General features: G+C 36.2%; 1 protein-coding gene across 4 annotated transcripts in view; it reads left to right on the plus strand.

The window, feature by feature from the left end:
* UNC13C (unc-13 homolog C) overlaps window positions 1–22,999 on the plus strand; it is a 144,074-nt gene that overhangs the window by 116,851 nt on the left and 4,224 nt on the right. For all 4 annotated transcript variants that reach the window (XM_032700018.1, XM_032700021.1, XM_032700019.1 and 1 more), the window contains 5 exons: window positions 728–877; window positions 2,146–2,269; window positions 4,774–4,830; window positions 5,917–5,997; window positions 9,601–9,748. In XM_032700018.1, coding sequence (XP_032555909.1) covers window positions 728–877; window positions 2,146–2,269; window positions 4,774–4,830; window positions 5,917–5,997; window positions 9,601–9,748 — 560 coding nt within the window. The remainder of the gene's footprint in view (window positions 1–727; window positions 878–2,145; window positions 2,270–4,773; window positions 4,831–5,916; window positions 5,998–9,600; window positions 9,749–22,999) is intronic.

Consider the following 22,999-nt stretch of genomic DNA (forward strand, 5'->3'; position numbering starts at 1 on the left):
TCAGACACTTAATCAGATCAGTTAGGAAAGAGAATAGTTTTCAGAAAAGCTGAACTACAAACTTGAGGACCAAGAATGTGTTCACAGTCACTTTGAAGTGGAAAAGTTTCCTCCCAGGAGGAAAAGTTTCAGTACTTTTCAGTAGGGTTTTTGAAAAGAATATTTTAAACAGACCAAATCCTTTAGCTCTGTCTAGTTGCAAAGAAGCACACAAAGCTTCTGATGGCACTGACTTTGTGTGATGCCCATAAGAAGTCAAACTGAGCCAAATGGGGCAAAATCAGTAGAAGTTTCCTATTTGTCCTCAAGAAGAATATCGAAGCTTGGTTCCTATTAACCATCAAGAGAAAAACTATTTATCGTCAACTGTTCCTATTGTTCTTTGACACCAAAAATCAAATCTTGAGAAATCATCCCTAGCTGGCAGTCAACCATACTCTGACCTACAGATTCTGATACACATGGTGCTTCTGGAAAATAAATACTTGGCACCTCTACAAGGCTATGAAAAACATCACAGAATAGAAAAGGGGGAAAAGATCAGAACACCGCATGGATTAGTCGCATGAGCTATGATTCTTAGTAGAAGTTATGTTCAGTAACCACAGTATGTTCACTTGTGAACTTTGCACCACTGCAGAAAAGCTTTAAATCTTGGTGAAGACTCTGATGCAAAACGATAAATTTTGAATTCTTTTCTTATTCTTTTTTATTTTTCATCGTATAGTTTCCAATTTGTTATTGAAGATTGTGTAAGACAAATGAGCAATGAGCTGAATCAAATGAGAGGCAATGGGAATGCAGCAGCCAACAAGAACAGTGCAGCCATTGATGCTGAGATTGTGCTTCGGCCTCTCATGGATTTCCTGGACAAAACGTAAGTGTGGCAGATTAGGAACTGGATGCTACAGTCAGGCATTCTTGGCTTTACCCTGAAGGATTGTTAATATCTAGAAACACTCTGTAGCATTTTTAATACTTGCAGTACTCACATGTGTGCAGAATACCATGCTTAACCTGTTTACCTCTGCTAAGCAATTTTTACATGAGCTACATACTTGCCTTTCTATGTCTGGTCATGTTTTGAGTCATTGCAAAGGAACTGGTGTACAGTCTCTCCTCCACTTGCTGTGTTATGAAAAAGATTGTACTGAACAAAAGAACAAAATTCCCATACTGAAATAGGCATTTGTTTAGGCTGGCATCCAGTGTCCCACTCCTTATTAATATGCACTTCTCTGTCCCCAAAAACCTAGTCACCACCTAAAGACCAGCTTTTTTTTTTTCACTTGGTAAAATCCTACATTTTTAAAAGGACCTTGCAAACTTACTCTGGCCTCTGAAAGTGAGGGTAACTTATCTTCTCATCCTCCAGCAGTGACAGGTTCTGCAAGCCCATGTACAGCACAGACACCTCTGTAAGCACATTGCTGTCCCTGGTCACGTTGTTACGGGTACTTGTGAAACACCAGTGGCCTTTCACTGGAAGTGATTGAACAAGCAGCCTGGCACTGATCCTGCACTTCAGATCTGCAGTCACACAGACACAAATTACATACCCTTTTGGCTCCTCATGCCTATTTTCCCTAGCCAGACATTTTCAGAGTTAAGATGGAAAAGGTGCTCCAAAAATGTAATTTTACTGTTAGTAATAGATAGTATAATTGCACAAACATGTCAGTATATAGAAATAAATGCTTCCAAGCAGTAGCTGTGAATTTGTATTAGCTGACAGCACCTAGTTTTAGATCCCAGCAGAAATATAAAATAAGGGAGATATTTGTTTTTTATTTTTAAGACATAAATTTTATGCCAAATCTTTAATTTAAGGGTGTGGGAGTGCTAAATTCTATCATCCATCAAACTTTATAACTCATCATCATTTTGCATTTCTGATAAATATAAATCAGTTATATACTAAGCATTAAATTACATAGTGGAGATTTACATGAGTTTGTAATCTGCAAGTAATTTTTACCAAAAATATTTACTGGTAATATTGCAAAATAGCCAAGCTACTGAGAAATTTTTATTGGTAGAGAAAAGTTAAGCCTTAATGGCCATTAATCTGAGTGTATACTGATATAGAATCTCTGAGGTCTTAATACAAGTCTCAATGACTGGTTTTGTTTTGTTTTATTCCAGTTTAAGCATCTCGGCAAAAATCTGTGAGAAGACAGTTCTGAAACGGATTTTGAAAGAGCTCTGGAAGTTGGTCTTAAACAAAATAGAAAAACAAATTGTGCTTCCACCACTGACAGACCAAACCGTGAGTGTTCCAGCAGTAATTCTCCTGTGTTCTAGAGGATTGTAATAAAGTGATTGATCAGGTGTTTGCCAAGGGGTCTGACACTGTCCTGTTCTGTACCTTGACCACAAGGAATAACACATGGATTGTATGTAGATGGTGGGAAAGACCTTGCTCCTGCCACTTACTGCCTGCCCTGACTCAGAGCAGTTTTTGTGAACGCAGTCATGTAAAAGAAGCTGCATCACTGACTTAGTAGTGTGCTTTTGTGTAAGGGCTTTTAAGTTTGATTCCTCTTGACTTCATTGTGCACAGTAACATGAAGTATATTCCTTGCCCTTCCCTGTTGCAGCAGAAATTCAATCCCTTCCATTTTTGCAGGTTCCAAAAAGGCAGGAATGCCCCATCCCAGTCTCCAGGTTTGCCTGCTCTGCCATTCCTCATCTTGAGGCAGCACTTAATTAACATTAGGAAGCTTAAGCGAAATATAGCTCTAAAGTTTTAGGGTATTTTAATAGCAGATTTGATGGGAGGTCCTTTTGGGGCAGCACTACATTTACAGCCTGACAAGAACAGGGAACAAAACTGTAAATACAAAAAGTAGGGCTGCTACACACAAGACCCATGTGGGTCATGGCCTGGCATGAACTCTGAGTGGTGACTGAGCTGACCAGTAAAACCTGATTCTGTCTAAGGATCAACAAAAAAGAGCCTGGCTTGAAGGGCCTTTTTTTAATTGCTTTTTTTGTGTTTTTCAGGGACTAGGATAATATAACTGTTAATTCTTCTTGTTTTCAATCTTATTTAATATAAATTGACCATCTTATGACGAGATAATCATGATGTTGTCATAGTGTGCCTTTGGGCAATTTTGCCATATGCCTCCTATGGTATCAGTTAAGCTGCTAAAAATCTATTAGTCAGTGTCCATAAGTTAAAGGCATATCATAAAATCATATCATACATTAAAGACACGTGAAAGAATATTGCTGGAGAGGCAGGAAAAAATCTAATAGGACATGTATAAATGGTGCTAAGGTAGTAATGAAATGACCTGAGCTATTAAAAATTCTAGACTAGAGCTAATCTTAAAATCATAGCCAGGACTCTAATCACTGAATTTTTTCATATTTACCATAATGATGTTGTTTACTATGCATAATTAGGAACAGCCTCTCTTTCAATGAATGACTGTTTCAAATTTATGTTTCTGAGATCTTTAATTTGCTTTTCCAACATCTGGGGGGAAATCTTATCTGCAAATACAGAAGTAGAATTTACGTTGGGTAAACATTGGCATTTTCCATCATGCTCTAGGAGCATTTATTAGCTTTATGCAGAATCAGTTGTTACACTTTCATTCATAGAACAGCATGGCTCAGAGGTGAGCTTTACTAGTGGTAGACTTAATATAAAGTGTCTCCATTGGCAGGAGAAAGGTGTATTAACTCGTTGCATTTATTTTGGTGCACTTCTGCTTACTATTAAACACACAATTAAAGAAAATCAATAAAAAGTAGGATACCATGAGAAATGTTTTCCTTTTCTAGCCCTGATTATTTCTTTCTGTCTGAGGGTGAGAGGCACAAGTATTCAGAAGCAGGGTTTATTTTTTAATTTTCATATTTATCTTACCATTCTCACTACTAATAAATAATAAAGATTTAAACTGCAGTTTTATATTATATCTTCTTCAATTGAAGGATATAGAATCAAAGTTATTTCTGGAAACTGAAACCTGTTGGTACAGAAAGACTGATGAAAAATTAGTCCAACATAAGTTGGATGAACCTTTTTCTCTGAAATCCTGTTATTCAGAACTATGTCTTGCTGAACTGCCAAGTAACTGCACTAATAATTATATTATTTGGAGTAACTGTGATAAAAGATGTGAGCATGGAATTACAGTAAGATTCTGCTTGTCTGAGACAAAAATGTAGGTATCAGCCTTTGGTGTCATGCCAGGAGTTGGCTATTGTAAAATATTGCTTTCTTTTTTTTTTTAAAAAAAGGCTTTGTCTTAACAGTCTACCTTTCTTCTGAGTGTTGTTCAACTGAGATTTCACTATAGGCAGTCATGCTTCTGCAGGTTCCTCGGGGCTGCTCACTTCCCAGGATGATTGTTTATTTTAGCATAATGCCCGAGAGCTGTGGTCATGCCCAAATATCTCACTGACACTCTGTGTGAAAGCAATCACAGCCTCAGCTTAAAATATTAAACACAAAATGAGAGAGCAGAAAGAAGGACACGAAACCACTATCAGCAGAATGTGCAGTATTTGTTTCAAGTGCAGGATCCTGGAGGGAATCGTGCTGAGGAATTCAACTACTTGGCCTTATCAACTGAGGGAAAATGTGTCTCACGTGTAATTGAAACTTTTATTTAGCTTTGCAAAACACTGTTTTTGCAAAACCCCTTGCAAAACACTTTTGGCTGATGCCCTGGCAGACAATAAGATCATGTTGACATAAAAAGCAAATGTGTCGTAGTGAGTCTGTTTCCTTAATTTTCAATGTGATTACAGGGGCCCCAGATGATATTCAGTGCAGCCAAAGATCTTGGACAACTGTCAAAACTCAAGGTAATGGAGCCAGATGAAGCTGTGAATGGCTTGAGCAAATGAAAAAAAATAGATGGATACTTAGTGATTGTGAGGTCAAACCTCAGGCCTCATTCTTATTTACTGTAATAAGTTGAATATGGCAGTAACTACTCAAAGGTGAATAATGGTTTTACAGTTTCATCAAAACCCAATTATGAATAAATGACTGGTAAGTGAATGAATAAATGTGGTAAGTGATCACTAGATGGGTCAAGAAGATCTCATTCCCATGTTGCACAACTAGGCTTTAAAAGTATTAAACATCACCAAAAAAAATATGAGATCTTTGTGTTACCTTCTGGAACCAGGTCTAAAAAGCTCTAAGGTGAGAAAGCTATTAATTTTCTTTCTGTACACTGTTTATGGTGTGCATTGAAACATAGTATTTACCTCTGCAATAAACTCTTCAGCAGTACAGCGCTGGAGTCCACTTGATGGAGAGCTGAGATGTTTGATACTGATGTCAGTTGTTTGCCAATTAATTTTGCCATTAGGACTTCAGATTTGTGCAGATATGTGACAACTCGTGCTTCTATGAATAATTGTTTGGTTTGCTAGACGAGTTAAAATGTTACATAAGTAAGTCACTGGTGCTTACATTACACAAAGATTTCACAGGAGTGCATCACTTTATGACTCTTTAACATATTCTGACAGGAGCCTCTTCTTTTAAAAAAAACATGTGGCATTAACAAAGATTAGTTAAACTCTCAGGTTTATTAATAAGAGTAATAATTTCTGTATCATCTAATTATTTGAACTTCAATTTTAACCTCTCCCCTACTCCCTAGAACAGAGAAATAACACATCCTAGGAAAATAAATAAAGCTATGCAGATACTCAGTATTAAACAGGGGATCTTTTCCCCTGCAGTCCATATTTTCAAGAAACAACATGATTGCTCTGTTATAATTTTTTGTAAAAGAAATCTGAAGTTGAATTAATGCCTATTAATCATATGTCCTTGTAGGGCATTTGACAGATTTTCTTGTATATTTGTTTTTCCAAGACCAAGCCACAATAGTTTCCTTTCAAAACCAATTGCAGTCTTCACTTGCTTTGCAGGACCATGTGATTCGAGAGGAAGCCAAAAGCCTGACCCTGAGGCAATGTGCAATAATGGAAGTAGCACTGGTTACTATAAAGGTACAGCTTTATGTGTTTTTCTGTTCTGTGCTGGAATGACCAAGAACATGACTGACAGGTTTTTCGATTAAAAAAAAAAAAACTGGAGACTTTCATGCAGTCTTCACAGATTGGGTTTCTGAAGTCAAAAGAAGCCATTAAGGAATATCATTTAATGTATTTATTGGTGTTTTTCACATTGGCCTGTATCATTACTTGGTGTAACTTAAAAGCAATCAGTTACTAGAATAACAGCATGGTTTTGTGTGTGCTGTGAAGAGACAGCTACTGAGTATAAAGTTGAAGATATAAACACAAGGAAATACTTAGGATTAAGTCTTGTACAACAAAATAGAGTCTCAAAAGACAAGAAAAAAGCATCAGAGAGGGCTGCCCAATTGCATTTTTTTGATTTGCAGTGGAATTGGCATTTCTTTCAGAAATAAAAATAGTCGTTGGGGATTACTAATGTTGTGGAAACATAAATGGAACAAAATGTTGAAGTACTGCATGCTCCCAAATTAAGCCATGTGAAGTCTTCAGTATGTGAATCTATTTTCCGTTGAAGGCCTTTGTTCTAAACACATAAAAGTTGTGAAAAATCTAAACTCTCACCTTGCCTGAGTTTCCAGCATTTAAAGAGGCAGAGATAGGTATTTTACAAAGAAAAAGTCCAGAAATGGAGGGAATAGTTAAATAGGGGAAAACCTTTATTAACTCAATATTCTTATCTCTGTATGCTCCATAACTGAGCTAAATAATGCTTTCTGAGAAACCTCTTTTCAAATGGTAAGGCAATGACATGGCATTATAACTGCCTACTGTACTTGGAACCTGATATGGCAAAATCTTTGCTTTCCAAAATACCAAGCAAATAACCTTGACCATGCAGAAATAGGGCTTACACTGGTAGAAAGTGAACAAAGACAAACTTTGTGAGTTACCTCAAGAAAAAAAGACTACTCTGTTGATTTAGGAATGCAGTTCATAAATTTAATGATCAAAATATAGAATGTTTTTGGTAATGCTAAGTAAATATGATTCGTTGAAAAGCAAAAAAACAAAGCTGCCCAAATAAGAATAGAAGAATGGTAAAAATGACATAGGGTATGTGTACAGAAATTAAGTACATGATTATGATAAGGAAAGGTTTTGCAGAGAGGAGTACTTTTTTATTTTTCTTTTCATTTATTCACTGAGAAACAATTATCATTTAATAGTTGATGATGTAATTAAGGCTTCAAAGAATATAAAATAAAGGAATAATTTTTTTATCTTATATATAGCGTATCATGAGGTTTTATATTATGTAAAAAGAACTGTAGCTATATATATATAATTTTTTTAATCTTAATTTGCAATTTACTGTTAGGAAAAGTGGCTTTCTGGCCTCAGTTATCTCAAGCTGAATTCTCTCTGCTGTCTCATTATCTCAGCCCAGAGAATATGTATATTGATAATATTGTCCTAGTTTCCATTGTGCACCCAGAGGCTCTCTGCAGAGTGACACCCACACCCAAAAGGGCTTGTGTGACATTTGTCAAGTTTTGGCTGACTGCAGTGGCTCCTGCATTGATTTCCATATACTTGACATCTGCCCCTTTCATTTGACACTGAGCCCTTCAAACCTTTTGTGTCACCTACAGACCTTGAAACCCCTCAGACAGGAACACGAGGAGCAGGTGAACTATTTTGAGGTTTCCATCTCTCAGGAGCAGGATATCAACCATCCAGCTGAATCTGTAAACCCCTGTTTACTCATTATTTTTCTATATTTGGTTCCATACAGTAATGATATGTTCACATTACTGGTTTTGCTTGCAAAATTTACCATTTATGGGCAAAAGCAAAGCAATGTAAAAAACTCAAGAAGATAAGGGTCAGGTGTCCTTGTTTCTTTAATTATATTAGCTTTCATGGAGCTTTTAGCCATTTGCAGCTGCTACTGCAGATAACATTTTATTGGGAGACAGAACTTAAAAAAAATCACAGTAATTGTCACAATAGCAAGAAATATTAACAGCTTTTAACACTTGCTTATAAATTGATTATAATCCTTAGTGAAATCATGGCTACACTTTTAAGCAATTAAGACAAGAGAGATTTCTTTGGAATATATAGTATGAAATAATTTGCTAGGAAAGACATAAATTTTATGTAAGTATGCAATGATGAGAAGATAGAGGTGATTTAGTCAGAACCATTTAAGCTGACACTAAGTGCCCCCATAGTGATAGAGCAATATATAAAACTTTGCAGCCTGATGATTTCAAATCCTGTTTTGCTGCTACAGACATTTTTTCCCTACAATGACCAGCAGCCTTCAACACTGAAATGTAAATAATAACTGTTATGAAACGTGCATTTACGTTTCATCTCCTGCAAAATCTTGAGAATCAGAAGGTGAAATGTGTACACTAAATACAAAGGGACTGTAGGTCTGCACTGTCCACATAAGTTTAGGATACAGCATTTAGTGGATATATATGTATGTAGAGAGTGTATATTGCATATATTCCTCTGGCAACACCAGAAAAGCAGCCAGAAGATTCTGCTTACAGTCCCCAGCACTCCCTGTACAGAGTGGACCATGTCATCAAGTAGTCACAGTGTGTTCCTGAAAAACATTGTTTGTTTTTACTAATTAGCCATTAATGGGAGCTTTATTGATCTTGAGACCTAGAGCTGTAACGTAGATTGCAAAATGCTTTGCAAGGTGTTTGAACAAAATGAGTGTATGTAGCACATTTATCTTTTCATTGGAGCTTAAGTGCATTAATTCATCAATGACTGTCTCGCCTGAAATTTTAGGAAAAATTCTTCATTGAGGGAGGAAGAAGAGAAGAATCTGTCTGAAGTCAGCTTTGGGACTGAAAAGGGACTATAATATGTTTTTCTAGTCAGTTTACATATATTTTATATATATATATAGTTTACAGCATGGCATCAAGGTGGTAAACATGTTTTGTTCCAAATCTAGTAGATCAGTAGTCATTTTCTCTTTTAGATATTTCTGCTAATATCTATTTTTCTATATATATGTGTTTGTTTGGTTTTTTTTTTAATGAAAGAAGGGGGGAGCACTCAAGGGACAAGTGGGACAGTAAAAGGAGCAGGGCTGTCGCGTTAGGCCTTGCTGCCCAGCCAGCAGTGACCTCTACACTGGTGCAGCTGATTGCAGAGGGAAGAACTGCCCCATCTTAGGGGCAAAAAGCAATATATTCTTTACTTGTGATTGTAAATGTGCCTTGATTTGAAAGTTTGGTGTTTGGGGTTTTTTTTAGATAAAGAATTTAAACTGATTCCACTCTGTGCAACCTAAAGGAATGCTGCAAATATTTATCCAGTTTTGGCAGAGAAGTACTTCCGATCTGGAGGACCAAAATTAAAATCTTGTATTTTTTTTCTTCCCCCAACACTTATTTTTTTTACCCTGGTAGAGAAGCTCTGTAGCAGAGATAATAATAGTTATCTCAAATGCTTTAGTCATAAATCCAGCTCCACATGCCTGCTTTTATCTCTAAAAGTTCATTTAAGAATTTTACTTAAAATTGTACGTCTGCAACTGGGGGCTTTCTCAGATAACTTTCCTCTATGAACAACCATATTTGCTTTTCATTTTAGCAATACTTCCATGCTGGAGGGAGTGGGCTGAAAAAGAATTTCCTGGAAAAGAGCCCAGACCTACAGTCCCTCAAATACGCTCTGAGCCTTTACACACAAACTACTGACACCTTGATAAAGAAGTTCATAAGCACTCAGACTTCTCAAAGTAAGTGACCTATAGGGGACATAAAAAGTACATCAGATTATCTTTTAAGTGTTTTAAATGATTGATTGCCAGTATGTTCTCCACACACTGTTGTATTTTAGAGGTTCTTGTCACAAATGGTGGTGTTATCCCACATCCAATGCTGTTGTCAATCGATGGAGCTTTTCTGAGGGCAGTTCCTTTAGTGAGCTGTCACTTCCCAGGGAGCACAGGTCCCAGAGCTCTGTGTGAACACTGAACATCAGGGTTATTTGTAGGAGCATTCCACACACAGCCAGGGTTGTGGAGGCCATTCCAGAGTGCACATTATAACTGCAGAAACAGTAAATTCATCGAGTGCATTGGCAGCTCTAGATAACTTCTGAGCTGGAGGATATTAATTACTAAGCACAGATCACTGCAGAAGGTTAAAACCCTTAGGAGGTTTCCTTCTGTGATTAAGAACAATAAATTATGAGCAACGTGTCTTTAATGTAGCACACTGATTCCATGTTACAGAACCCACATTTCTCCTTCTAGCAGTTCATCTGTGGATTCAAAAGGATTAGAAGGTTTCTGTAGGTTAAAGTACACCATTATTTTCCCTGTCTAGATTTTTTTTCTCTTTGTGCATTTCAGAATTCAGATTCAAAGCCGCTCTGCTAAAAATGGCGCATATTTTTTTTTTATGCCTGCTATTCAAAATTCAAATTTTTGATACTTTCCCAAAAGTAAACCAAGGCAGGGAACATACAAGAGTGTGGTATTAGATATACTTTGAATCTGGACATCAGTAACACCAAAGCCACTTTTTCCTGCTTGAGAATTTTGGTGTAGAGCACCAAAAAAATTGAAGTACAAAGTTCTCTTCATTTAAAATACACATGCAATTCATTAATGGTTTATCTCAGGAGAGGACTTTCTGTGGTTTCAAAAGGAGGACAAGAGTTCATGGTTATACTTTAAGGCAAAGAGTCCTTCTATTTGCAAAAGTAGGTCTTATGGATGTAGGACAGTACATTCAGGAACTGTTTTATACAGCTAATGTGCACTATATTCTAAGCTGAATGTTTTCTTTATTCTAGAAACTGCAAATTTTTGCACAATAGCAATCTTCACTAGATTTCTTTTGAAGGAAATGGGCATTTGTAAAAATGGCCTGTCTGCCATTTAGTATATTTGGGAAAGAATACAATTTGCTGATCTATAAAAAATTAGGAATACAATTTGCTGATCTATAATAAATCACCCCGCTCATAAGAATCAGAAGAGTTTTAATTTGACAGTTAAGCTGGAAATCAGTTGCTTTTACTTCTAAAGTACAGGATGTTACAGTATAAAAGCCATGAAACATTTGTTTTGCAGCTTGCCCCAAGATTAATTCCAAGGAATGATTTCCTAAGCTATTTCTGTATTAAACTGAGGATATCTCTGTTAATAATTCATATATTACAAGCGAGAAAATTGCTGTAAAACTCTAATATGTAGGGAATAGATTCTTTTTTCCTCTCTCAAAAAAAAAAAAAAAGAGAGATTAACAATATGGATTTAGGCAGAAAATTGTGACTTACTAGTATATTTTGCTTTTCTTTATACCTTTATATATATACCTTTCTATATTCTATATACCTTGATACCTTTATTGTAACTTCAGGAGCAAAAAATTATCTAGGCTGTAACCATAGGTAAAGATCTTTTATAAATCCTGAACAGCAAAATTGAATTTTCATTGTGATTTCAGCCTGAGGTCTGTGTTCATTTCTGTGCACACATTAGCAGGCCTCTGTTTGCACACCAGTATTGTCAGAAATGTAGCCACTGGGAATAAAGTTAAGGAAAAGTGACTCATAGCTTTTCATTATCCTTTAATGTCTAATTTAAAAGAATTAAATCCTCATCTATTATGACCTCCAGCCTCACAGCTGTAGCTGTATCATTGGCATTTAGTTCAAATGACCCTCTTTACAAAGCAGAAACTTTCTTTGGAGTATAAGTGGATTTAAATTTGCCCTAATATTTGTGCACATTTCCAATCCATAATCAATAGATAGATGGATGTAATTAAACTCAAAGCAATGGAAAAAAAGGAATATTTTAAATAAAAAGAAAATAGCATATTGAATAATAACTGTGACTAGAAAAAAGTGGATGCTAGTTTTTCCTCTAATGACTACTGGAATCAGACAACAATCAGGCTTACTCAACCACAGGTGAAAATACTTTTTCTCTTACCATGATTAAGCTGTAGTTTTTCTAAGAAATTTATTTAATTGGTGTGAGAAGGGGGAGTTAACATTACACACACACAAAGCATAAGGTTGGACTCTGTGATTCCATGATAATAGCTCTGTAAAAGTGTATGTTATGGCCCTTGATACATCCTGTGTTCATGTAGATGCAGGATCAAATTCAGTAGGAATAACCACATTATCCAAGAATGTGATTTGCACCATTTCTAAAGAAGGATGACTGCTTGAACCAACATTTCCATTCCCAGCCTCTGTGCCTACACATTCCTAAAGAACTTCTTGGCAACAAAGCAATTTGCATAGACAATATTAATAAAACCGTTCCTAACTTTTAAAGTGATGATTCAGGGATTCATAGTTTTTCCTGTGGCGATTTAACTACACTAAATATTTGAAAGCTAAACTCTTACTGCCTTTTTCAAATACATCATGAGACTACATCATTATGGACATATGCTTTAAAAGCAAGTTACCACACAGACAGGAATGAGGAAATTAACTTCTGCAATCTTACTCTGATGACTTTTCCTCTTCAAAGCACCACCACAGACTGGTTTCAAAGCAAACAAGTGTTTGAATAAGTAAATGACAATGCTGAGCACATAAGCCAGCAGTAACTGTTTCAGTAACTGAAAATATTGCTTTTTTTTTTCTCCATATAAAGATTTGTCATGGCTGAAGATCTTTTTCAATTGTAGCAATTCTATGCTGCAGAAAGTTGTAAATTTAATGCTCACGCAGCACTGTGAAAACAAATCTATAACCACACTATGAGAATTATTTATTAGACAACATTTTTCTGTTATCTTTAAAGTTCATACAGGCAGTACAGGTACCAGATTAGTACACTTACTGACAGCTTAAGTTCTGTCATATGCTATCATATTAAAAACCTAGATTTCTTCCTGGCACAAAAGGAGAGAGAGGTTTCTCTTCAATTGCATCCCTACTGCTATCCCAGATCTGCCACACACTTTCAACTTATTTGCTTGGAAATTACATACTGTAGAAACTCTGATCTTTACAGATTTAAAGTTGGTATCAATAGGGGGACTTTCATCTCTAATTGTCCCTTAGCATAAAAATTTCCAGAAAAATAAGCAAAACCTGCTAGCACTTGTCCTATTTTAATACCAACCCACCCACAGAAAACATGCAGAGCAGCATTGCATTCTCTTTGGCAAATAAATTATCAGTACTTTTTGGTAGGAAACTTTTGTAATACTACATACAATGAATCATAAACTGCTAACGAATTTCGTTCTACCTGTCTGAATTTCACATTTAACATTAACCAGGAGGTAGTCAGGTGATGCTGCAGTGCCTGTTGTAAGCTCATTCTTCTGGATCAGTGTTTTCTTCTTATTCAACCATACCCTGGTGCTAATGTTGCCAAGAACCAGTTCATGGAGCAGGTCACTTTTGGAGTCTTTAAAATGGACATTGATATACACCTCAAGGATTTTTAAAAACCTGAAGGCAGTTTAGTGAAGAGAACTGTGTTTCAAAACCTGAGTGATCAGTATTTAACACACTCTGTGGTCATTGATATCTCTGCAAAGAGCATATAAAACACAGCCAAGTGAGGATCTTGTGGCACCAACACACCATTACCAAGTAGATCATCTGAGGTTCACATCCCAAACTGATCTTCTTTCCTCTGGACTTCTGTCAGCTGTAAATTGTCACTATTAGATTGAACACTAATAATAACAAACATTAGCTCATACTGTAAAAGTGGGTGGTTTTTTTCCTCTAAATTCAGCTGCAGGATAATATGCTTGCATAAATTCAGTCTGTAATATGGATTGTTTTCAAAATCTTTTGTAACCAAACAATTGTTTGTGCACTTTGTGCCAAGAATGAATCAGTTGTAAAACAGTAGCACACTGCCAAGCCTGACCTGTAAAACGCAGTTTAGTTGCAGGAACTGGGGGTTCAGTGCTGGATGGGCAGAACACACCATGGCTGGGTAACAGGTGGAAAGCAGCCAGCAAACCAGCCCAGAGTATCAGGGAAAGGTCCAAGCCTTCTGCAAATGACCATATATTTTGTACATTGATGTATTTATTCAAGTTATCAACCTACAACAGCTCTAGACAAAATGGTCAAATCTCAGTTCAGGCAGGATAAGGTAATTTTAAGTAAACTTGAGCTAAATTCAATGACATTCTCACAATGAAGGCAAAACTATAGAAACCAAAGGGCAAACTCCTACTGTATTTCTGTATTTCAGAAGAGAGGGAAAAGACTCAGAATGCTGAAGTAAAACTGCATCCATAGTTACTGGCCTATTGTATAAACTTTCCTACTCTGTGGTGTATTTGCCTCACCATTACTCAAAGCTGAGATCAGAACTGCAGAAGCTTCTCTAAAATAATTCCTAAAAAACCAGAGAGGCAGTCACCTTTTTATTGAATTAATAACTTCACCTCTTAAACTACTTAATTTAAAGGCTATCAAAATTAAAATGAGATTTATGCCTGTAGTTAAGGAAGTGCCTTAAATCTTCAGTAATTTCATAAACTCTGTATTGTGAATATTTACATTTGGTTAGCATCAGCTCTAATAACCCTTGAACAAATATTATTTTAGCTTTAGCAATGTACATAAAAAGACAGCACCTCAAACACAGTGTCCTGAATTAGTTCTCATTTATTAGCACTAATTTCTCCAAAGTAAGTATCACTGTTGCATCAAAAATGGTTACTTATTGGAAATAGAGAAATATTTTTTCTTATGAATTTACAGCAGCTTAGCTTAGTTTTATAAACCTCATTAGAGAATGCTACTGTTATTGCAAGATAAATGACAGTAATAGGTAGTGGCAGGACTGCAATGTATTTTTCAGCTTGACTTTAAATAATTTGTATTACTTAAGCAGAAAAATCAATATTCATCTCACAACACAGAGCTCATACTGCAATCCCTACTTGTGTGTTTACAAGGCTGCAGAAAAGGCTTTGCTCTCACATCAGCTGGTCTGTATCAGATTTCTTCATTCTTGTGACAGACAACTGAAAGGCAAAAGGGGAAGATGCATCTGAAAACAAGAAAATATAATAAGCATATTTACCTAATGAGATTGAGTATCTCTAACAGGAGCTCCACACTCGTCTTGTGAAGTCACCAACACAGGGAAGGAAGGTAGAAAAACAAAACTAAAGAGAAATTCTTTGGAACTGCCAGGTCAAAATTCATTTCTGTGTTCCTTTGCAACCTGTAATGGTACAAGGCAAAGCAGAACCTCAATATCTTTTTAAATATATGGAATCACATTAAAATAATAAACTGCTAGTTAACTGTAGTTTAGGCAAGAAAATAGATGACATCAGATTAAAGAAAATAAAAATTGTTTAGCAGCTCTTATAAGTGCAAAAAGAAAGATTTGTTTCTGCTTTTGCTTGTCAAAACTGTTTTACAATCAACTGTCACGTTTTGAAAGCTATACTTGTATTCTATCAGGAAATTCAAGTCCTGCAGTTCTCTCATAACCTATACTTCAGAGAGAATTTAACTCAAGAAATAATCCCTGCTTCATCCACTGTAGTTTCAAATTGAGGTCAGAATCGTGTGTTACACAACCTTATTTCATGAAAGAAAAAAACCAGACCTGCATTACGAGCTGCAGGAATCAGTGCACAATTGCAAGCACTGTATAGGAACAAACAGCAGGAAATATAACAATGAAGAAACTCGTGGAATTACAACTAGTAGAAATATTCTAGTGTATGCTGATAGCAAAATAAATGCATTCAGAATAGTGGTAGAAAACAAATACTTTTAAAGTTCACATATAGAAAACCAGACTGTTGGTAAAGCAGAAGATCTTTACAAAATATTCACCTCAGAGGTTGTTACATTAGGAAATGTCTGGTTGTTCCTTAAATGTCACAGTAAAGCACCTAAATTAGAAACAAGTTGTATATAGGTTCCCTCTAAGTCTTCAAGAAAATAAACACAAGCTACAGATATCCATCAATTATATGTCATCAATTTTTAAAAATAATTTCTTATTAGTATCCGTGGAGCATTCAATACATATATAAACCTCTTAAGAGGCCTGGATGTTGCCTGGTTAAAATGCTGGACAGAACACACACATTCATATACAGGGAGGGGTGATGCCAGTTGGATACACTCCTCCCAGATCAGAGCTGCCTCATCCGTGTTTCTCAGCACACGGGCAGAGCAACAGCTCCAGAGGAGGGATGGTCACGATGGAGCTGTTCAATTCCAGCCCTTGCTGTGTAAAACATGGCAGAGATGAAGGGAAAGGCCTTAACTGGGTTTCCACTCTGACACTCAAACCAGTACTTTCTACTAACACTGTAATATTCTGCTTTTATATTATGCTCTCTGAATGCCTCAAATCGCTCTGTCTGACACCACAGAAATTCCAGTAGGAGAGAATGTATTTTGATAGTGTGGCTTTGTACAGTTGTAGAGAGAGGCTTACAGATGCTGCCGAATCCCCTGTCAGCCTTAATTCCGTCACACCAAGCGATCCGTAAGAGAAATTACTTCCGTTTTCTAATCAAATACAAACCTTCTAAATCTTTTCAATCTTTTCATGGCAGCCTGGTGAATAAATGGTTGCTGAAGTCAGCCTTCAAGAAAGTGGACTTGGTTCTCAGAATCCCCCAGAAACAAACAGTTATGAACCATTTGTACAGCAACCTTTTAAAGCAAAGCACATGTTGCAGTTAGTGTGGTTGTCATGATAAAATCAGGTTTCCCTCATGCCTTCCTTTTCTCTTAACATTTCAGCTTTAACTTACTCTTTGTATTAAATGGAAGTGTTAAAAATGCACTCAAGATTTTCCTCTAAATCGCAGTCTCAGGATCCTGTGAAAAACAACTCGATGACTCACTCTAATCTTTTATCTTCTAATAAATTAGTAGATGAACACCAGACAAATATATGTATTTTATTGGCATCATCAATCAAAAGATGACAGATGCTTGTCTGAACTAAAGTGCTCATTTCATAGCTTGTGTAATTCCTGGAGCATTGAACTCTGTGAAAGCTTGAATATTTGTTCAGCTTTTTCCTTCTTACATCCTGTATGGAAAATAAGGTCAAAGCATAGGTCCAGTGTTTAAATAAACAGCTTTATGCTGAAGCAGCTAGTGAGCAAATGGGGTAGGGTAGGGTAGGGTAACCACAGGCAACATTGCCAGGTCAGCTGGTTTTACTGCCTGGCTCACAGTGCTCAGTGAGCTTTTCTAAGTCTTGGGTAATAAAATCACGTCACGCATGATGATTTGTTTGCAGGTAGTTGTTTTTCTTCAGAGCTAGGTTTCTAATTCTCAGAGAGGTAAAGAACATCTTGAAATCTTGAACCCTAAAAGCTGGAGTAAAAAAAAAAAAAAGAGGAGACAAATGTAAGCCTCCTCCACAGATTTAGAAACTTAATACAATCATACAAACTGTTCCAGACTCTAGCTTATTGTCTTTGACTACTTTGGGGCAAAAATACTGCTAGTCACCACTTCCAATAAGTTTATGAGTGCCTGGATGAGGAGAAAGCCAAGAAACTACCAAAGTCTAGGAAGACAGTCTTTAAAAGAGCATCCAGCCCCAGCACTATAAAATACAAGAAGCCATAGACATTAGAAGGAGGCAGTGTAGATATACAGAGAGACTTGGTCAACTAAGTATAAAGTAAAGGGAAAGGCTGAAAAAAATCAGTAAGCATTAATCACCTTCATTTAGTGTGAAAGTTGGGGAAATCAGAGACCTCAAATAAATAGTGGAGAAAAGAACAATGTGAGTAGCCTAACATCGATTATAGATCCATGCCAGCTGGAAGGAGAGAAATACCAAATACCAGCATGGTAACCTTGGCAAATTATAAAATTCCAAATTCAATGAAAGAAAAAAATCCCAAATTTTTTTAAAATCTTGTCTTACATTGTTATTATATAAGCACTGATTAGTTCAGTAAAAAACACATTCGTATTTAAAGTCAGATGGGTGCTTGGTAAATATTAGATTCCTTTGCTTTTTAATGAAGCACTTCTTTTGCATAAAGTAAAATATTTAATTCATGTGTTCCTTCTCAACCTAGGGGTCATTTTGCCCCTTAAATACTTGCAAGGAACCATGAATGCATGGAAAATGAGAAGATAATTGTGTGAAGAAAAAAAAATATAGTAAATTTAAGTAAAGGACTTCTGACAATGTATTTTTACGTATTCAATAAATTAGGACATTTTGTGCTTTTCTTTCAAAGCAAGTAATAGATTATTACATTGTAATAGATGCAGATAGAATAAAAGCCTTTCAAATACTAATAGGAGCTCTGTTTTCAAGCACCTGAGACCAGACACTGGTCTCTTTTGGACACTGTGTCAACTGTTTAGTAGGTTCCAGCTTCCAGAAATGGAATCAATTCCTTCCTCAGACATATGTAACTTCTCACATTAGGAGAGGGATACAGTACATTCCTGAATTCTCTGGGACCTGAGCTGAGAAAGACCATGAATCTCAGGCTACAGTGGGTTTTGGACACACACTGCTGGTTTGGGTGACAAAGTTCAACCTTTATTTTTCTACTGAATTTCCACAAGCCTCCAGTTTTGACTACACCTCCTTGTCCCATACACCTACTCTCTCTCTTACACATATACTCTGACAACCACATACTTAAGGCTCAACAGATCTATAAACTTGACAGAAGGTGGAGGAAAAAACAATCTACTTCGTTAACTAATAAGATTTCGGGTTTTTTAATAAAAGAGAACTTTTGAATAAAACACGATTTCCCAAACAAATCCTATAAGCTTTATGCATGCAATGCAAGTTTGGGGAAAGGCTCAGAGAGACAAAGATTATCTGCATATTGCCCTCATAAACATTTGGGAAGAAAAGTGCATTTTTTAAAGTATGGCTGTATAGTTAGAACTGTCCTTGCAAGCACCAATAAACAAGAATGGGCACTGCACAGATCACAAACACTTTATCAATTAATGCTTCTGGAATACAGCATTAAAAAAAAAAAATAAAAGAAAAAAGACAAGGAAAAGGAATTAAATCCGTGTTATTGAAAGCTGTAATTGTTATTAGATGAAACAAAAATAATATGTCCGCAGGTGAAGAATGACAAAAACACTCCATTATTCTTCTCTTTTGCTACTAGATAACTTTGCAGCAGAAAAAGAATTCTTGTTTTGCAAGCATGTCCTTAACATCTCTCTCACTCTCCAAGACACACAATTTGCTGCTGTCTTTTATCATTTATGTTGTGAGAAACAGACTGTCAAATAAAGCCTTCTCTAGATTTAAGGATTTATGTGAGCCTACCAACAGGAAGATGAATATCAAAAGATCTGAAAGGTGTTTCAAATGAAAGAATTGCTATCATAAGATAATACATAAGGCAGATGATGTTCCATATCATGAAATGATACATTAGTAATTATGTACAAGCTCTGCTCTCTTAACTATTCACAGCAGCATAACTGTGGTGTTTGGAGAGTCAGAGCTGAGACCTGTGAACAGCACAATCATTGCCTCAGCTTCTCAGCTTCATTTTGTCACTCTCATTGAGGTCCATGCTGCATACCAATGCTCCTTGTGGCCTCCAAACTTAATATTTTCTATTATTTAAGAACTCATGAAAGCATCCCAGTTTCCATGCCTCAACTTCCAGAACAGCTGAAAAGTACCTTCCACCAGATGTACTGCTTCTCCTATTTCAAGGCCTGAAATTCTGTTCTTAAATTTTATGCTAGTTCATCCTCTGTGAATCCCATTTATTTCTGCTGGGGTCTTTTATCATGCAAACCTAGAAGTTATTTTCCAGAGTACTCCTCATTTGAAAACTTCTTGCTGCTAAAGGATCAAGGAGGACAAAGGAACCCTTCCACAGTAATGTACTTTTGTGCGCAATCACAGATTGATCCACTAGGATTCTCTTTATCAGGAATATCATCCTAGAAAATACAGGGAGATTCTGTTTTATTTTTACAAGATATACATGACCCATTTTTCCCCTTGCATTTTCTGCTGTTTTATCTACCAGAGTCCACAACAGTCCACAAGTTCACACTTCTCCAAAGGTACCTACAAAGGAATAAAAGGCAGGGGAATTTGTTTCTCTGTGCATATGTAGCCAATATGATTATCATGACTAAGAAATATTTGGCTTGGTCCAAAATGTCTGTCTTCTGTCAAAATCATTAAGGCTATAACAGCCATCACTTTGTTGGCATTCCAGATGCTAAATAAGGAGGAATCAAAGCCTGACTTTTTGGACTTTTTGTTACCTGAGGAGCAAGCATCTTTGGCTAGAGGAGATTTTTTTTCCTTTCCAGTTTGTTTGCTGCAAAAGAATAACTGCACTTTAAATGTAGCTGACCACTTTGAAAGGATAATGTATTTTGAATCACATGAATATCCTAACAAATTAATTGTAAAACAGAGATTAGAGTGCAAGCAGCAATAGTTAAAGGTGCATAAGGTTTTCAAAGGAGAATCATTTATAAGTTTGTTAATCTTTGAATGAGTTATGTTACAGCACTAAAGGAAGAAAGGTGCAGTCATTCTCTGCAGAGAAGGGCTAGATATTTACTGTCAGTTAAATTGGCTTATTAGATGTGGTAGGATAAATGGACCTTTCTATATTGCAATCAGAATCACTAATTCCTGCTGTGACTTTACAAGAACTGATAGCAAGAAAGAAAACAAAACCCAGCAGAAATAGGTAGATCAGGGACTTTAAAATGAGGTGCCACAGTTCTTGAACATCCAGAAGAGCCACCCTAAGCAAATATTGAATGTCCTAAAATTGTATCTCTAGTTTGCTCCGCAGGTCAGAAAAAGAGAGAGAAAGGTGGGTGGGGTGGTCACTGAAAGAAACCAACTTTATATTCTAGACTCCACTGGAAATTGTCTCTGCTGGCTGAGACATTCTGCTGCAGGAGGTTTCCTCAGCAATACTGAATGTAGGATCATTTTCATGTCAGCTGCTTTCAGTATAAAACCATGGGATGTTTTGCACAGATTTCTTTATAACCATATCGAGCAGAACTGTGCACACAGGGCTAATCCCACCATATATTTGTGGTACTGCTTAGAGCAGTGTTGTGAATTATGGTCTACTACAAAAAGGAATGGGAGATCAGTTAGAAGACCTTTGCAAGAATACACTTTGCATAAATTGATAAAAAAGTTGGAGAAAGAGAACAAGCCTTATCTTACAGATTCATAGATTTTTGTTTTGGTAAAATCATACATGGCATTAGAGGTTAACACAGCACACTCCACTATTACCATCTTCCACAGGCTGCTGCCTAAGCTATCTAATAAAAATGCTAATTGTTTTCTTTTACAACACTCTTGATTTCTCCTGACCGGGGTTTGGTTTGGGTTTTTTTTAAGCTAGAGGCTAAAACAAGTAATTTGCACTGGCTGATATTTTCAGTGATATTCAGGATCAGCCTAACTCACCTTCCACTGCACTCAGAAGTAAATTATTATTAATTGTGATTGAGACAGAGTTCAAGAACTTCTCATTTTCTCAGCATGTTCAGTTTATCCAACACATTCAGTGTCCCTAAGATTTAAGTGTTGCAGATTCCTAGTTCTTTTCTCCTGTCCAACTTGGCATTGAGAGCTTTTTAATTAGAACAAAAGATTAAAAACTGAAGAGTTACAGTATGTTCAACTGAAACTTCAGAGCTGAAGGAAGGCTATCCATGGAATAAAGAGCATTGTTCGTAAAAATGTTCACCACCACAAAAAGAACCCATCAAGTTTGAATTCCATGCACTATGTAACAATTTGAAAAGGTGGGATTTCACAAGACAGACTAATGCTCCAGGACCTCCAGTCTCTACTCTCTTTGATTTACTTTGCAGCATCACAAAGCCAACAAGAATACCCTATAAATAAATATGTATTATGTATAGTACTGGAGTTCTACCCTGGATAAGCTGCCTTCTGAATTATAGGTGTTGTCTTCATTTAATCCACAATAATGTAAGGGAAGGCTTTTTCACACAAGTCAGCACCGTGGGTTAAATGTAACTCCATTAAAAACATGCTACTCACAGATACATGGCCTAAGGACACTGTTTGTAAGAGAAAAGAAAATCAGAGTTAAATTTATGACCTTGACCAAAGAGATTTCCCTTTCTCTTCCCAAATAAAAGTAAATTTTACTGTAGTTGGGTAATACTTTTGTTTACCCTTTTAAATAAAGCCATTCTACTAATTTTATTTAGCTTTTCTAGTCCATTTGATTCCTAAATTTTTATATAAGTTCTTAAAAAAGTTATATATTATTTATTGTGAGCAAGATGAAGAATGGTTCACCATCTTAGAGATTCTATATAGTGTAGCTTTAAGTAATTATGCAAATACAAAAGTAAACTTAATTGTTGTCATTGAAACACAACTGCTTGTCATTAAAAATCTGATATCTGATAAATTGCTTTTTTCCATGCCAGTAGTGGTCCAAACCCTCTGCCTTTTACTGAAATACATCTAACAGCAACATTAGTACATGTACCCTGCAATTCAGAAGTGGCAGCTATAGCTACATTAAGGTATTGACACTGTATATTTTTACTGAAACACTGTTGACTACATTCCAAAAGTGGATTTATTACAATTCCAAGCCAAACTCACCTGAAAGCTGGAAAATGCAGAAAAACGTTCAAGGTTCTGAGCATGTTAAATGATTACTAAATTTCCACATTTTGATTTATCAGGAAAAAAAAAACCAAACTTGTTCTCTGAAGCAGTAATACTTGGGGTAAGAGCATTCAATTGGCTTTGCAATGTTCATCCAGTGTAGACAGTGTAATTACAGATCACTCCAACACAATTAATAAAAAGCACTGTGGAACCCCTTTCTAGGAAGCCACTGATGAGGAAATCAAGAAGGAAAAAAAAAAAAAAAACCAAACAAACTATGTATGATAAAGGAACAAAAAATATTCTGGGTATAAACTAATTTATGGGGGGGAATCATTTCCCCCTTTATTATTACATAAGACACTCTTCTCCCTA

The sequence above is a fragment of the Chiroxiphia lanceolata genome, chromosome 12 (genome assembly GCF_009829145.1).
Source record: "Chiroxiphia lanceolata isolate bChiLan1 chromosome 12, bChiLan1.pri, whole genome shotgun sequence".
In the NCBI taxonomy this organism is placed as follows: Eukaryota; Metazoa; Chordata; class Aves; order Passeriformes; family Pipridae; genus Chiroxiphia; species Chiroxiphia lanceolata.